This window comes from Vulpes lagopus, chromosome 15 (genome assembly GCF_018345385.1).
Source record: "Vulpes lagopus strain Blue_001 chromosome 15, ASM1834538v1, whole genome shotgun sequence".
In the NCBI taxonomy this organism is placed as follows: Eukaryota; Metazoa; Chordata; class Mammalia; order Carnivora; family Canidae; genus Vulpes; species Vulpes lagopus.
In genome coordinates this window covers 29,472,114-29,490,473 of record NC_054838.1, presented here as the reverse complement: position 1 = coordinate 29,490,473, position 18,360 = coordinate 29,472,114, and the positions used below count along the sequence as shown (strand labels likewise).

General features: G+C 45.7%; 1 protein-coding gene across 2 annotated transcripts in view; it reads left to right on the top strand.

Moving 5' to 3' along the window:
- The window catches only part of TENM4 (teneurin transmembrane protein 4), a 731,611-nt gene that overhangs the window by 673,191 nt on the left and 40,060 nt on the right, over window positions 1-18,360 (top strand). For both annotated transcript variants that reach the window (XM_041730444.1, XM_041730443.1), the window contains 2 exons: window positions 8,826-9,058; window positions 13,062-13,216. In XM_041730444.1, coding sequence (XP_041586378.1) covers window positions 8,826-9,058; window positions 13,062-13,216 — 388 coding nt within the window. The remainder of the gene's footprint in view (window positions 1-8,825; window positions 9,059-13,061; window positions 13,217-18,360) is intronic.

Here is an 18,360-nt window from a genome sequence, read left to right as displayed (position 1 = left end):
CACCTTGGCAGAGAAGCTGTACAACTTTGGGCAAGACACTTACCCCTCTCTGGGCCCCCATTTTCACATCTTCAAATAAGACATCCCATTTTCCCTCCCTCTCTCCCACATTAGAGGGGAGATCCTAGAAGACAAGAGGCAGGGAAGGGAGGAGTAAATGAAATTTGGAAAGAAAAACAAATTTATCAATGTGCTATCATCTTAATATATTTTCTCCTCGGCCTGTTTCCCTGTCCCCCACCCCCCTTGCTTCCGATCCTGTATTCCATTATGAGAAAGATCACGGTGAGCTACGCAAATTTTGCATACCCCTCTATAGGGCAGTGCGCACACCGACAGGGACACAGCAGCAAGCATGTGTCTGCACAGGGGTGGGAATTAGCTGTTGCAGCCTCTGCCTTAGCCCTGGTGAGAGCAGCAGCGTGTCAGCCACATCCTCTTCCCCTGAACTCAGCAGTAGTGGTGCAGGGGAAACCATGCCTCTTCTGTGATATGTAGCTGCTTGTAAGTGAGCTCACTGACAAGTAATATCCAATATAAAATAAATCAGTGTCATAGCTGCTAAGTCTTTATTTATTATAGTATTGTACAGTACCATTGCTGTCAAGTTTTCAGGCTGCTAATAATGCTTCTAACCCCGCTGCTAACACCTCATTCTTTCTTCTATTCCCTGCTCTCCTGTCTTCTGTCAGAAATAAAGATTTCAGACATAGGTAAGCCAACCAGTGGAGAATTTCCCGTCTCTCCTCTGCCTTGTTGCATGTTGTATGGTAAGCTGCACGTGTCAACCTCACATGGCTCAAAAGCAAATGAATCCTGTGCGATTGGAACTGATTGGAGGCAATCAGTTACAACGAGAGGAAGTCATTAATGATGGTGGGGGCGGGTGGCAAGAGTCTCAACTCCTTTCATCTCTAGCGGAGAGCAGCAGTTACTCTGGCAGTCTGTGAACACAACAGACTGAAATAATAGGGAAAACCATTTTAACCTTGGCATATAGTAATTTGAACACCAGTCTGCTTATCCTTGGAATAAATGAGGACATCGTCCTAACTGTGTTGAGTGGCTTCAATGGTCGCAATGGGAAGTCTTCAGAACATCTCGATCAGGCAAAGAAACTGGAAGAAGACAGGTTTCAGATTTGCACTTCTGTGGACATTCTGGGTGCCTTGGCTTTGGTAGCTGGGATGGCAGGTGACCACACCAGAAAGTTTGCCAGCAAGGACAGAGTGGGGGAGTATTTTTCAGACCATATGGACCACCTAAAATCGTGGTCCTCAAATAGAAACTTTGTTGTGGGGTAGTTTTGTCCTGGAGGCTCACAGTGACACTACAGCAGGCAGAGTGGGCTGTCAGACTCACCAAGAGATATGTCTGTCCATCAGCACCACCATCTTGGTGGCACTCATCTGACTCTTGGGTAACAGTCACTTTAAGGTCCCCCTGCCTCACACACATCTGGGTGACTTGACAATAGCTGGAGGCAGATGGAGCTGGGGCTGCTACAAAGGCAGCTTTCAGTTATCCACATGGGGCTCACGTCAAAGTGGTACATGGGGTAAGTGCTAAGTTGGGATAAAAGAAAGTCTTAGAATGGTGGAAAGAGACCCAAAATCCAGTAATGTTGATATCAATACCTTTGTAACTAGATATAGTATTAATGTAACAATCATATATATTAATTTTCTTAAGACTTTATTTATTTGAGAGAGAGAGCAGGAGCAGTGGGGAGGAACAGAGGGAGAGGGAGAAGCAGACTCCCTGGATGAGCTTGGGCTCGATCTCAGGAACCCGGGATCATGACCTAAGCTGAAGTCAGATGCTTAACCAACTGAGCCACCCAAGTGCCGCTATCATATGTATTATTTTAAGGTTATAATAATAATTAACATGGATAGAACCTCTAATGTGTGGCAGGGAGAGGGCTCGGTGATTTACATAGAATATAGCAGTTCATCCTCAAACCATCCTGTGAAGTAAGCGTTCATGCCACACCCAATTTACAGATGAGAAAGCTGAAGCTCCCCCATTGTGTGACCTTGAAAAAAAATCACTTCATCTTTCTGAGCTTTCATTTCTGCCTTGAAGTTTACAAAGTCTTTTTTGGAGGCTCTTTTATGGGTTACAGAGGATACTTGTAAAGTATCGAGCACCATGCCAGGCAGAGAGAGGAACTGCAGACATGGTAATTATTATTATTATTATTATTATTATTATTATTTTCATATGTATTATTACTATCATCATAACAATTATATGATGATGATAGTATCTCCATTTTTCCCCCGAAAAAGTAATTGTGTCCTCTTAGAACCAAAGACATATGTCTTAAAGTAAATTAAATAGAAGTTGAGAAAAAAAGAAAAAAGGAAGACACACATATGTGATTGTCAAACTAAACCATGAGCTTCCTGGAAGCCAGAATAAACAGAGAAACTTAATTATTCTCATGGTTTGCATTATCAGAAATGGGAAAATATGCTCACTTCTCTGAGGGGGAATATTGTTTTCCTGACACTGAAATCTAAAAGAATTTTCAGTGAGCTTTGTATGGATGATACTAGACTATGAATCAGCACACACCCCGAAGTTGGGTTTTAGAGAAAACACAGAAGTACATTTCCTATGTAGATCTTGGGTAAAAACCCAGCATTTCACATTAAAACCTTCAGTCAGTGGTGGTAACTGCCTGGGACACAGTTGGGCTACTGGGGCCCGAGCTGGAAAGAATCAGGAGACCAGGGTTCTTGTCCATCTTTGTCATACACTCGTCATGTGCCTCTGGGTTGGTCACCCAGCTTTTCCAGTTTGCAGTCTCATCATCTGTAAACTGTGAGAGTTGTGGGTTTGGCACCTTTTTTTTCCTGATATTTAGTGATCTTTTGATATATTCATGGCATGATTTCAAAGCCAGCTTCCTGCCCTCCCTCAATTTGTCGCTTTCTCAGGTGCCGAACACTGCTTCTGAGGTAAACCAAAGTGGAAGGAAAAAAGGAATTTCTTTCTACCATTCTCCAGTTTTTTAAAGAAAATCAGGAGTGAAAAGACCCAGGTCCCAGCTGTAATTTTAATTGGCACCTGGATATCGGTAAATCCCTTCGTCTCTCAGGGCCTTTGTGTCCCCATTTGTAAATGTCAGAAGTGGATTAAAAAGTTCTAAAATTTTGTCCTCTCTGTCCATGAGCATTTGCTGTCTCAGCTGTTCCCAGGAGTGGCGGCCCGTATGTGTGTGCTCCCCAGGGCGATCTTGTCCACCTCTGCCCACCACACGGGGCCTGCTCAGTGCAGGACCCCTAATCCTTTGGGCATCTTCCTCGCCAGACCCTTTGCAGTAACAGGGATCCTCATTTCCTCCTAGACCTCTTCCCCAGGGTCGTGAAGGAACGCTTGAAGGCTGTTGTTCAGAAGTACGGCTGAACTCAGGTCTCCATCAATCCCAGCTCTCCACCAGAGAGCCCTTTACTGCCCCAGGAAATAGGTTGGACAGGACAATATTAAGTCTGACATGCTTTGGCTTTTCCATTATGCAGCAACAGAAATACTCTGAAGGTTTCTCCAGGTGACCAGCTGCCAGTTATTGGGCATTTTTATTTCTTAATGGAACGGGCACTGTGCTCAGAGATTTATATTCTTTGTACGATTTCATCCTCAGAGTAGCCCTTTGAAGTGGTTGTGATTATCCCCATTTCTCAGATAAAGAAACTAAGGCTCAGAGTAATGAAGTGATTTGCCCCAGGTCACCTACCGAGTGGGCAGTAGAGCTAGTATCTGAACTCCTGTCTTTGTGACTCTTCCCACTGGTTCTAAGAAGCAGCACATCAAGTTCTCCCAGGACTGCCACCAGATGTGGTCAAAGGACGCCCGTTTGTAGAGGTTACCCTGAGACAAAGGGAGAATTCTCACGCAGGAGCAGGGAATACATTGCCTCGGGTGCCTGGATTCCCAGCTCCTACCAGGAAACTCCCCAGAGCATCCAGAAAGAGGGCAGAATGAGGCTCGATTTCAGCTCATGAATGTCAGGAATGATACCCTCATAGTTTCCAAGAGTGTATGTGGCTTCCAGAGGTGCCAAATTCCGTTTACAGAGGTAGAAAAGAATGTGGGTCCCTTGGTGGACTCTGGAAACAGAGCTGTGACCTTTCCCTGATACTACGAATTCAGAGCTGAATCCGACACAGTTGCTGATGCAGAGCTGGGCCTGGGGTCCATCTCATGCAAGTATGGTCTTTTTAGAGTATTCTAAGGCCTTGCTACTCGAAGTACAAACAGGCAACACTGGCATCCTCTGAGAACTTGCTAGAGATACAGGCTCTCAGCCCACACCCCAGAACAGCTGAACTGGAATCTGCATTTTAACACCATCTCCAGGTGATTCGTCTGCCCATTAAAATTTGAAGAGCACTGGTATAAGGCCTCAGTTTCTAATTCTGACTGTGCCTCAGAGTCACCTGGAGAGATCTTAAAGGTACAGATGCCCAACCCCTTCAGATGTTGTCAGTGAAGCTTTTCTTTTTTTCTTCTCTTCTCTTCTCTTCTCTTCTCTTCTCTTCTCTTCTCTTCTCTTCTCTCTCTTCTCTTCTCTTCTCTCCTTCTCTTCTCTTCTCTTTTCTTTTTTTTCTTTTCTTTTCTTTTCTTTCTCAAGCTTTTCTGGTGAATCTGATGTGTAGTCATGTTTGAGCACTATCACTGTAAGATCATTAGCATTAGTATTTCCTCTGTATGCTCCCAGGGAGGCAGATAGTCATTCACTCACTGATTCATAAATTCAGTAGACCTTTCTGGGATACTTACTCTATACCAGCCCAGGGCTAAACAGCAAGGGCTCAAAGCTGGTCACTACTCTTGAAGAGTTCAAGATGTCATTGAAGAGACAGACAACTAAACAGAAAAGCATTTTAAGATACTACAGATACTAAAAGTATGTTCTCCTGAGGATCTGCTGACACCACAAAGGAAGTGGCCAGTTATCTGGTGGAGGAATGCAGGGCCTGGAAATCCAGAATGGCATTGCAGATGAGATGATGATGGAGCTGGATCTCAGGACATGATTGGGTGCTCCCTGATGCATAAGGGCAGTGGCGCTTTCTAGGCCCTGAGAGACAGTGTAGGGAAATAGGGAGAACACAGCCTTTAGGTCAAGAAGATTGGAGTTGGAAACTCATTCTGCCACTCAGCAGTCTCTGGCCCTTGTCAAGTCACTTCACCTCTGGTAGACTCAGTTTTTCTGAAATGTATATTTCAGAAATATATATATATATATATATATATATATATATATATATATACATACACACACACACACACACATATATATACACACACATATATATATACACATATATATATGTATATGAAACCAACAATAAGCCCCTGCCATACACAATAGTTGTGAGGAATGTCAGGCTGCGCATATAAAATGCTAGGATGGTGTCTGGGGCAGGACAAGCACCCAGAGGTGGTAGCAGTGACAGTCATCTCTGCAAGCTCTCTTCCACTGAATGGTGGCCCTGCCCCCAGCAGAGGTCCAGATGCTGCTCCCTATACTGGTGGCATGAGGAAGAAGTGCATTGAAGACTGTCCAAGAGCTCTACCAACTGGAAAGGGCTGTTGAGATGTGTAAGTTCATTTGATCCTGATGACAAGCCTGTGGGCAAAGCAGAGCAGGAGCTTCATCAGCTGACAGCCTACAGTTTAAGCGATTTAGGTGACCTGTTCAAATTAGAACCCACACCTTCTGATTTCAAAGCTAGCATCCTTTACCCTACACTTACCTGACCACCAGACCACAAATATGTCCTTGGACACAAAAGATGGGCCACAGCTCTTTTGAGACTCTCTGGACAATTCTGCCAGGGCCCCCCTCTTCTGGAATTTAGTGAGCTGAGAAACTCTACATGAGTGGCACTCCTGTGGGTCAGTGCAGGAAGACATGAGCCAGAAATTCAGGGGGCTAATCTAAGTGGACAGGGCCCCCACTGTACTCCCTCAGGGACACATTTTCTGCCAAGGTGGATAGCACCAGTTTATCATGAGTGATGCACAAAGAAACGAAATGATCTCCCCCACCTCACAGCTGTCATCAGGAAAGCAGAGAGACCAAGGCTGCCCTGCATTGCAGAGTGGGATCTAAGGTCACTGCATTTTATTTAGCCAGCATCCGTGTCATCTAGGAAGATTAAATCTGTGCTGCATTCTAGGGGTAAGTCTCAGGGGACATTTCAAGATCAACAGGACATCTCTCCTGTTATCAATTTCCCCCAAAAGAGATGTAAAAGAAACACGAAGTAATTTAGATGAAAATGGCATTTAAATAGCTCAAAATGGAGATGCCATCCATTTAAAGCAAGTGGCTACTGTGCACTAGAAGGCACCAAGTTGAACGTTGGAAATACAAAAGTGAATAAAATCCCATCTCTCCCCTTCAAGTGTTGACTGCTGGATTTGGGAGACGCCTCATAAATAAATAGCTGCAGCATTATGTGAAGTGTCCTGTAACCCAGTTATGAACAGATATGAATCTCCACACACGGGGGTCAGTGAAGGTTTTGCCAGAAAAGGTACCATTGAGCTGACATGTGAATAATGAGTAAAAGTTCAGCAGGCTGGAAAGGGAAGGGGACGGGACATTCCACAGAACGGGGATGGGAGGTGCAGAGATGTGGGGGGGACAAAGTGTCAGTACTGCTGGAGTGCAGGGCATCTGCAGGGACATGAGGCAGCTGCAGCGCGCAAAGGGCCCTGTGTGTTGCTAGGCTGGGGAGTCTAAACTTAGCCCAGAAGCCATGGGGAATCCTGGAAAGGAGGGCATTGGGGTGATATGATGACGTTTGGGTTAGAACAAGGAAGAATGGCCTGGGAAGAATCCATACTGCAGGCAGAAAGACCTGCCTTTTATTTGAGAAGGATGAGGTGATGGGACAGTGGTATTAGGGCTTAGAGAGGAAGGACAGTTCGAGAAAATCATGTCACCTTAGTCTAAATCTGGGGAGAGAAAATAAAGGGAGGATATTTTGGGACTGGGAACCTGGCCCTGTTGAGAATCATCCAGTTCCCAAGACAATGCTCAAAGCAAGGGATGGTTATGATGACAGCTAGTTGGAGCCAGATTAAGTTTCAGAGACCCTGACACTGAATGAATGATAATGTTCCCCTCTTCATATATAATTCAAAAAATACCAATCTGTAAAGTAAAATTTTGTGTTTCAAAAGGACCCAAAACCTACATGCCTGATAAAATGTAAAAGAGCTTCCTTCTAGACTTTTCTGATTCTCTTACTTATATCTGGGGGATTTGTACAGTTCCCCTCCTTTACTGATGCTCTAGGCTCTGCTTCATCTGCCCTCTGAATCCCCAGCACGGTTTGTATCCCACCATCCAGGCAAAATGGCCAGTGCCAGGCCATGCAACCTGAACAGAGGGAGAGACCCTTGAGACTTTGGCCACCAGTATTAAGATGCAGTGTGACGCCCAGGAATGACCAGCCCACGCACAGGACCTGAAAACTAGCTTTCCAGGAGCTAGGAATCCAGCTTTAATTCAGCCTAGACTTGGAAGAAATTATAAAGCAGGACCGCGTGATAGGAAAACTCAGGTTTAATTAGGGATACCTACTCTGTGGTCCTGTCTAACTGCAAAACAGACATAATGACTAGGATTTAAAATAACCGTTAGCAATCGTTGACTATCTGCTATGTGCCATGCACTAGGCTAAATATTTTTCACCTAAGATTTTAGATAATTTTCTCAGTACACCAACAAGGTAGCTGTTAATACCCCATTTTGCAGATGACGAAACTTGAGGGTCAGAAGGCCAGGTAACTTGCCCAAGTTTCAGAACCTGGAAATGACAGAGCCAGACTTGGAAGCCAGACTGATCTGATTCCAAAACTTGTGCATTTTTCCTGCCATGTGCCCAGGGGCAGTGCCTTGTCTCCGCAACCCTCCATGTAGCTGTGGTCTGCCTTTATGTCCCTCTGTCAGCACAGCCTCGTTCTTATGACTGCTTTCTAGAAACTGAACAATCACCAGAACCGCTCCCTTTGTTTTATTTATTTTTCCTTGGGCGTTGCTGCAGATTACAAACAAATCCTGCAAGTCATTATATATGACTGTAGAAGGGAGACTGCTGGGTTCCTGATAATAACATGGGTCTGAGTCAACAGAAGACTGTATTGCCACCGACTGGGAGTCAGCTCTGGCCAGGGTCTTAGCCAGTCCTGAGGTGGGGGAGGCTGCTGTACAAACTTGCAAAAGAAGGGCTTGTGTTTTGAACTCTTGAAGTGTTTTCTTTCCTTTTTTTTTTTTTTTAAGATTTTATTTATTTATTTGAGAGAGAGTGCATGAGCTGGGGAGGGGCAGAGGGAGAAGCAGACTCCCCGCTGAGCAGGGAGCCCGATGTGGGGCTCTATTCCAGGACCCCAGGATCATGACCTGAGCCAAAGGCAGACACTTAACCGACTGAGCCGCCTAGGCACCCCTTGAAGTGTTTTCTTAAAGGCAAGCCCTCTTGTGTTTCTGGCTTGGATTTACAGGCCATGGGTCGTAAGCCCCCCTGGTCATCCTTTTAAGAAAATGCGTGTTGAGTGCCTAATACAGACATGGTGCTGGGCAGGGCATCACAGCAACTGGCAAGAGCTTTTTGTATTAACAGTTCAGTAAAAGGGATAGTGAAGCCAACCACTAGGGTCAGAAAAATTGCAGAACCGTCACCCAAGAGAGAGGTATCATCCCCATGTGACTTTTTGGTCAGATTCAAGTTATACCTCTGTGGTCACCTGATGGTAAGGAAGGAAGTCCTCACCACTGGTGTGTCTTTATTTCACAGTCACAGCCCAGCGCATAAATACTACCTGACCACGGACCCCATGAGCGGGGCTGTCTTCCTTTCAGACACCAACAGCCGGCGGGTCTTTAAGATCAAGTCCACCGTGGTGGTGAAGGACCTTGTCAAGAACTCCGAGGTGGTGGCGGGGACAGGTGACCAGTGCCTCCCCTTCGATGACACTCGCTGCGGGGACGGCGGCAAGGCCACCGAAGCCACACTTACCAACCCCAGAGGTAAGACCTTGCTTTTTAAACACAATCAATAACACTGCTTGGGTCCTAATCATTTATTTCCCAGGAGTTAGGAAAGTAGGCTTAGGATTGGAAAATAATTGTAAATCAGTCCCATGTGATAGCAAAATTCAGGCTTAAGACCTACCCCGTTTTTTGACAGAAATGCATGTTTATCCTTGTGAAAGCATTTTGGAAAATATCAAGAAGTCTAAAGAGAAAAGTTAAAATTGTCATGATTCCACCAGCTGGAAATATTCCCAGGTAGCAGTTCCCATCTTTTCTTCTAGTCTTTTTTCTATGTGTTGGTGTGCATGTGTTTGTGTGCTCACCAGAAATAGACAGATGAGGAGATGTTAAACTGTCTTAGAAACCTACTTTTTTTTTTCCCTAACTGGTATATCATGACATTTCTCCATGTTATTAGTCTCCTCTGTACTCATTTTTTATGGCTGTATAGCATTCCATCAAAGAGATGTCCCATCATTCATTTATCAGTCCCCTACTGCTGGACATTTACGCTTTCTCTCATGTCACTGTTTTATAAAAACATTGCAGCATATCATCTTTGTAGATGTTCACATGCCATAGGATGGGTAAACTGTAGGCTTCAGTTTTGAGTCCTTCAAAAAGTTAGACCTCTTAATACCCACAGTTACAGTTTTTCATTCGCTTATCCCACAAGTATTCCCCGAGTGTGCGGTACACTATGGTTGCATAGACAGTTCAGTGTAGCAGAAGAAATAAGACTCGAACATGAATCACCAGTGTGGGAGAGAGGAAGAGGTACTCACTGGGAAGCAAGGAGAACTGTGTGAGGGAATCAGAGGCAAAAGAGACCTCCATGCCTATGATACAGGGAATGCTTTTTGGAGGAGAAGTCATCATTATTGATGTTTATCAGCAAAGTGTCACTGTGTGCAGGCCATAAAGCTGGTGACCTATTGTGTCTAAGCCTCAGCGCCCCCATCAAATGGGACATTAATACTTTCTGTGTCCACCTCCTAGAATTGTTCTGAGGGTCAAAGTTAATACATTTCATATACAATATCCCACAAAAATGTCATATATGATTGTATTAGTAAGTAGTGCCAGATTTCAGGGCCTCTCTGAAATCACAGACCCAGCTGTGCCCCTAGTGAATGGAATTAATGTCTGTGAAAGTGGTTGCTAAAATGCAGTTGCTATATGCACTTTCCAGTCAAAGCATAAACTCTAGTGAAATCAGGCAGCTCTGTATTCAAATTCAGACATTGCCACCTAAGAGCCGTGTGAGTTTGGGCGAGTCGCTTAACCCGTTTCCTCGTCTGTGTAATAGAAATGTCCTGCACAGCTATAGTACAGATTAAATATTATCAGGAGTGAAATGGTCAGTGGTTCCAGACACTTGATAAACATCTCATAAATAGTGACTTCTATTTTAATTGTTACATTACATTACGTTATCACACCATCTCATACATCGTATCATCGCCTCTCTCTTACACACCGGCACTGGTCAGGTGGTAACTGTGGGGTTAAGTGTTGTGACTTCCACGGTCCTAACTAGGATTTCCTAACCCTGAGCAAGCAACCTGCAGAGGAAAGAGCGCCAGGCTTGCACTTGGGGACCTTGCATTCTGATTTGGTCCTGCCGCTCCCCGGCGGCTCCCCTCCTCCTGTGGGTCTGTGTTCCCCGTGGTAAATGAGCAGACGGGGCCACGTGGATCCCCCGAGACCATGTTCAGTTACAACATTCTATTGTCTTGGAATTAAATGGTTTGTTTTGAAAATTTGATTCTCTCCAGGCCTTTCTCAGTGGCTCCACACACACGTGTGTTCTCCACCCTCCGCTCACACACGCAGATGCGCGCACGCAGGCACACAGATGTAGTGGCAGTGAAATTGCCCAAAAGCCTGTAATTAACCCAGAGAGAAATGACAAGGGTGCCACAATATGCAGACACTTCACAGCGGGGAGGAGCAAAGATGTCCATCTATTTAGCACAACAAAAGGAGAAAAACTGAAGTAATTAATCAGGGGGCAGATCACTTCTATTAGCCTGTGCAGCCAACTTTGTAAACAAGAAACCTGATTGTTCGCGGAGCGCTCATCAGTCCTAGCAGATGGAAGAGAAAGACAGAGCATAACCAGGCAGACCAGAAAACTCCTGTCCTGGTCCTTAAAGAATGTGATTAATTTACATTCTAGGCAGGGACAGAAGAAAGGCTTCCCAGCCTGAAGGCTGCCTTGTTCTCTGTGTGAAATTACTCTCCAGCCCTGAGCTGCCTTGGGCAGGGCGGGGGGCGGCGGACAGAACTACTCCTCCAGGGGGCTTTCATCACCCAGAGGCCCGTGGGTGTCTGAAACCACCCCAGGTCCTGGACACGTGGACCCCCAGAGCAAGGGCCTTCACAAAGCACTAGTCAAATTCTCCTAATTATAAGTCATGAATAATTATTGAGTTACTAATAATAGTTGCAGTCAGCTGTCATTATTCTCATTTCATTGATGAAGAAGCTAGACTTAGTGAAGTGACATGGCCAAGGTTATACAACTGGAAAGCTTTCTCTTGCAAGTCTCTACCTCTGTGAAGCTTTACTCGACCCCTTCTTTCATTTTGGTGCCCAGAGGAGACAGAACAGAACTGACCAGAATCTCCTTATGTCATCATGTCACTCCTGGGCACTCCACGTGGCCCTGACTCCCTCTCTCCCTCCCCATCTAGACTGTGTGCTCCTAGGGGAGGCACATCTCCTTTGTCTCTCAGCCCCAGCACCCCTAAGCGTTCTCAGTTTGGTTGGGCTATGTTTAACTCTTGGGATGGAAATTTGGGGTGTAAATCAGTATCACCCACGATAAAACATACCTTGGTCCCAGTCCCAGCCACCCCTAGAATTAGTATTTCCAGGAGTGAGGCCAAGCAGGTATGTGTTGGCAAAAATTAAAATTCTTTTTTTTTTTAATTAAAATTCTTAAAAAAAAAATTCTTCTGGCAATTCTGATACACATCACTGGTTAAGAAGCACTGATTCATTACACTGCTTCTCAAACTTTGTTTTATGTGTTATCACCCAAGGTGCTTGTCAAAAATACACTTAGATATGCAAGCTCCACCTGGGGCTCTCTGAACCAGCTACCTGTGGGGTGCATAATAGAAAACACATCCAGGAGTGAGAAGCACAAATTTAGAATAATCCCTTCATTTAAGAGCTGAGAATACTAATGCAAAGATACCCAGTGACTTGCCCAAAGTCATGCAGTTGGTCATGGAGAAAATGAATGGTATATTCAGGCTATCTTCCACATGCCTTTTGTTAGGCATTTATTTCACACATCCAAAGGTTTCGTGTGTAGGCTCTATATATCAATAATAACTGATGAAAATAAAACAATAACAGAATAGAAAAACATGAAGGATGATTATCTTGGAAGAAAAGAAAACTTGTTACCAAAAAGAGGATTTGGTTATTATAATTACAAGGCTTCATTAGTAGGTTAACTTAAATAATTCACAGTTTTGACATTGAAAAAGGTTCTCCTTACTGCTACCTCTAATGTGTGACAAAACCCCAGAAGCATGAGTCCAGTTTCGGTAGCAAACTAAGCTGATAGGTAAAAAAATCTCCAGAGGCAGTAAGGTAGAAAGACCAGACCCCAGGAGAATCAGAAGACTCCAGTTTTAATCCCTGCTCTAAACAAGTCACCCTATGCCCCTGGGCATCTGTCTTCAGCTCAGGTCACCATCCCAGGGTCCTGGGGCTAAGTTCCCCTTCGGGCTCCCTGCGTGTAGCCTGCTACTCCCTCTGCCTGTGTCTCTGCTTCTCTGTGTGTGTGTGTGTGTGTGTCTCTCATGAATAAATAAATAAAATCTTTTAAAAAAAAATAGAAGGGGAATGAATCCTGTAGGGAGGATGTCATCAAATCACAGAGGGGAGGTTCACCATCACCCTGCAAGGCTCCAGGAGCACATAGGTTGTTAACCACCTCTAGCATTGATTTCCTGTTTTGGCTTCTCTTTCCCAGGCATCACGGTGGACAAGTCTGGGCTGATTTACTTCGTGGACGGCACCATGATCAGACGCATCGATCAGAATGGAGTCATCTCCACCCTGCTGGGCTCCAACGACCTTACTTCAGCCCGGCCCCTCAGCTGTGACTCTGTCATGGATATTTCTCAGGTAAAGAGAAAGCTTGGCCCTCTAGAGCTCTGGGTCTGCACCCTCATCCTCTCACAGGGCACCTATCCCTCCCACAAGCCCAATATCTTTATACTGTGCTGGCCCTTTAAAGCATACTCCTGGCACTGGGCCTGGGGAAACCACTTAAGAGTGTCATAGCTCAGTGCTCTGGGACTTCACCATCAGGGGTGACAGGTAGGTGAGAGAGGGACCTCAGGGAACAGGGAAGAAATCTGCCCAGAGAAGTTTCAAAGGCAGCAGAGATTCACATGGTGTGAATTTAAACCCATAACTGCCCGTGAATTTCCTCTTTGGAAACACTTACAGGTCCTTGCACATTTTCTTTTCTCTTTCTATATGGTCCACTACACGAGGACCAGGAATTCTGTTCATCTTTTCCTCTGCTGTAACCAGGGTGCCTGCTAAACAGTAGGCATATAACCCATAGTTGGTGATGGACTGAGTCCTAGCCTTGCCACTCACTAGCTAAGGAACTTCAGACAAGTTCCTGAAGTCCTTTGAACCTCTCTTTTTATATCTTTAAAATGGAAATAACTGACTTCAGCTTCGCAGGACTGAAGGTTACTTAGAGGTTGCTAGTTGGCAAGGACAAACAGAGACATCTCACACGAAGGGAGCAGCATATGCAAAGGTGCAAAGATATTAATGGGCCTGGTACGTTCAAGGACCATGGGAAGATTGAATGCAGGAGCAGAGGGTTCTTGGAATAAAGAAGCAGGAGTTGAAGCTGGAAGCATGATTTGGGGCCAGTTAGGGAGGGACTTTCCCCTGCAATGCCAAAGAGTCTGGACCTTAGCAGTGAACACCAGGAATCCAGTGTAGACCCAGTGACTGGCCATTCAGCATGTCCCTAGTTTGTCCCACAACGTCTTGGCAAGGGAAGTGTCCTTTATTGCTAGATGCTTTGGGTAGAGCCTGGCGGAGCTGAATCAGTGAATATCCTTCTTGGCAACATTAGCAAAACCAAGGAAAAGGGAAGGCATGAGTTACATTGAATTGCAGAGTAGTGTCAGCAATAACCTCACTTAGCTTTTGAAACCCCTCACTTGTAGGGGAGCCTGCAAGAGGCCCCTTGCCGCCAACTGCTGACCTGCTTGCTCCCTGTACTCAGCGGGCAGCAGAGGCTGGGAGGCCTCACTGGTCAGGCCTGCCTGTTAGCAGCATGGTCATGGGGCGCCATCCCCAGAGCCCCATGGCTGCCGCTGGTGGTCCCAGCACCCGCCTCACACCCCTTGCAGTTACTGGTGCAGTTTTCCTCTGCACCAACTAACGTGATTGTTACGCTCCCAAATGGAATCTGTTCTCTGCCACTCGTCTTCCCAATTTGGCAGGCTTCCCCTTGCTGGCTCGAGAATTTCCCTCTCCAGTCTGTGAGCAAGCTTGAATTACCCGTCAGGAAGCTGCCATGCCTGAGGATGTGCATGCGAGTATTTTTGATTCTCAAAATGAGCCCTGCACCAGCCAGCACAGGGCGCTGAAAATTTTCAACCCACACGTTGGAAAGCTGTTTAGCTTTAGTTAGTGTTGCCAAGCAGCCAGATCAAAGTCTTGGAGGGACAGCTGGCATATAGTGAAGTGGGGGAAAAAACCCACCCTTAGCTGCAGAAATCCTGGACTACAGTCCCTTTGCCCCTGGTCCTTACTACCCTCCTCTGCAACTAAGCATAGAATCGTTTTTACCAAACTGTCCACACACAGGCTTATATTTTTCCACACACATGCGGGCGGGGGTCCTGGCTTTCATTCTGAGAGCTTCCTCTGTACAAACACTCAGAGCTTTTTTACTGCCCCACGGGGAGCAGGGAAGTAAGCCAGAGAGCCAAGAACACGGCTCAGAGGCAGGAATGCAAAGCAAGGAACTCAGACCATCTCCCCTGGGAGAAGATGAAGACCAGGCCTGAGGAGATGCTAGAGGGAGGCATAGAGTAGAGAAGGAACAGATGATGTTGCAACCTAGTCCAAAGAGGGGATTAGTTCCTAGCTCAGCAGGCTACAGAGTATAACTGTGCCCGGAGGGTTCAAAATGATTTCTTGAGAACTTACCACATGCCAGGCACTGTTGGAAATGGGAATACAGAGATGGATACGACTCCACTTTTCTTATTTAGCTGTCAGGATAATCCCAAGAGGTGATATTATCTACCCCATTTTACAGATAAGGAAACTGAGGCTTGGAGGAAAAACTGCAGTTATAAATGCAGAGCCCTTGCTAGGTGCCATCAGGAATGTGGAAAAGAATTTTGTAATGAAATCATGTATATAAATTGCCTAGCACTGTACCTGGGAGCTAGTAGTAAGCTGTAAATATTCATTCCTCTTTACGATTTACAAAAGAAATGCTTTGTACAATGTCTTGTTTGATCCTCACAATCACTCTCTGTAATATTTATCACGTCCATTTACATATGAGGAAAGAAGTTCAAAGTGTTTAAGTAACGCACACCTGTAGTAATTGTGGGACTGAGACCAGAAGCCAGCCACCCTGGCCTCAAATCCCTCGCTCGCTCTATGCCATTCGTCAGTCACATTCATTCATCCACTTGGCAATCCATTTTTTGAGAATAACTCTGCAACAAGGCAGTCACCTCAGAGCACTTTGAGAAAGGCATCGAATATTCAGGAGGGCAGGGGAGATGTTGCTCCGTCCCCTCTCAGGACCGCAGAACATGGGAGCCCGAGGGTCCACAGGAATTCTCAAGTCTCCTTCCTCCGTTTTGGTGACAGGACATTAAGCCTTGGTGTGGCCGTCACTACCAGGAGGTGAAATCAGAGAAGCTCGTGTGCTTGGTCTGCTTCAGAACCGTCACACGGGCTCTGTGACAGAGCCAGGACTGACTCTGAGACCACTGTTTCTTCTTTCCCAGGAGCCTTTGTGCAGCGCAGGAAGAAGGGAGAGAGCAGGCCAGCACTTGCTCTTCCTTGCTTCCACCCTCATCCCTCTCCCCCACCCCCCTCCCCACCCACCCATCAGGTAACCATCTTTTCATCATAATGACTGGCAGAAAGGTCTGAGCAAGCGGGTCCCCAAGGTGCCACAGGACCAGAAGGCATAAAATATTTAGCAGCCAGTGTTGACAAGAAATGGGTTTTAGGAAATTGAAAATTCCCCTGTCACTTTAGAGTAAACTGTTCTTGATGCAGCCAAGGGCTGCTGTGACGCTGAGCTCGAGCACTGGGAAGTGTGAAGGAGCCGCTCCGGCTCTGGCCAGGGCCCCTGGCTCTGGCTCTGGCTCTGGCTCTGGCTCTGGCCCTGGCTCTGTGGGGGCCAAGGGGCCCAGGCTGGGAGTGAGGGAACAGGAAGAGCAGGAAACAGGGCCTGGGGATGGCCCAGAGCTGGAGGGTCAGGTGGAGGAGGCCACATCTCCATATATCTTATGGAGTATGTAATTTGCTGGGGTTTCTTTTTATATTAGTAAACTACCACATGGACATTGTAGAAAAGGTAAAAAGTTAAAAATTACAAAGAAAGTTAAAATTACCTCAGATCTGAGTATGGTTAACGTTTTGGTGTATAACCCCCAAGCTTTTCATCTTCCCTCTATCTATAATTTATCTAATTTGTGGTTGCATTTTTCCCCTAATTGGGATCACACTGTGCTTACAATTCTGTAACCTGTTCTTCAACTAATACATAGCAAACATTTTCCCATCTCATTAAATATCCATCTATAACATCACTTTTAATCGGTACACAGAGTAGTCTACCTTATGGGCAAACTAAATAGTATCATTTATTTAGCCAGTTCTCTGTCGTTAGGCATCTGAGTTGGTTGCAGGGTTTTTGTTTTTGTTTTTGTTTTTACCATTATTAAAAAATGGCTGTGATGTATACCCTTGTAGACAATGGTGTACAGGAGTAAATTCCTGGGAGAGAAACTTCTTATCTAAAGTCATATACTTGTTTAAATAAACCTGAAATTAGACAGAATGTCAAGGGCTTATAGGGGGCTCAGGAGCCTTAAGCAATGAGTCCCTAGGGGCGGGGTACACAAATCAGATGGAGGGGATGCATCCAGCCCAAGTACACTGTGGCTGGATGACCCCTTGGGGACACAGCTGGCAAATGGCTTCCCTTAGTGCCAGCACTTCCCAGTGTGCTGTGTCCAACACTCCAGCCTCCACATCCACCCACAAGACATCCTCACTTCAGACCCTGCCAGCAGCATCCCGGGTGTACCCACCTGAAAGCTCACCATCATCCCTGCCAGCTTCCCAGCCTGGCTCATAGGAGGCTCAGGCATGGGCCCCAGGACCTCTGAACCCCTCATTCCCATTGCCACCTTCATTAATCTCTTCCAGGAGGACCTGTTCTCTGAGGTGCTACAAACCATCATCTAGAACAGAGATTCATAAACCTCAGTGTGCACATGAGTCATCCAGGGATTTTGTTTAAATGTAGATTCAGATTCAGTAGGTTTGGTGAGGCCTGCCGTCCTGGGTTTCTTGCCAGCTCCCATGCGATGCCATGCCACTGGGCCTACAATCACACTTGAAGGAGAAAGGATGCAATTGTAATTCCCAGTCCCACATTTGACTCACCCAGAAAGCTTTTGAAAACATGCCACTACCTGAGGCCCACACTCAGGAATCTGACTTAATTGTCCGGAGGTGGGATTTGTACACCAATACTTTCTAAAATCATCATAGGAGATTGGAATCTGTGGCCAGATTTGAGAATCACTGATCTGGAGCTGTCGGGGGCCATGGCTATTTTGTCTTTACATCCTCAACACCTGATTATGTATGAATCCATGAACTCAGTAGGTTGAGATGCTGTCTTTCATACAGGTATCATATCAACAGTTCATGTAGATCTAGCACATCCAAACAATTCCTGTTCCAGTATCCAGGCTCCACCTGCCTCCCCCTCCCCGCTCCATCACATCAGCTCATTGTGTGGTTATTGTGGGTCAGACACTACTGTCAGTCTTATTTTACAGAAGTGAATACTGAGGCACAGAAAGCAAAGTAACTTGCCAAAGATCATAATGGTGGGGCTAGGATCTGAACCTAGGCCTGTCTGGCTCCCAGGTCTATATCTTGTTTACTTTTTTTTGTTGTTGTTTCTTTGCTAATTTTTTTTTCTTTTTATTCCTTTCTTTGTGTTTTGTGAGTCTAATGGA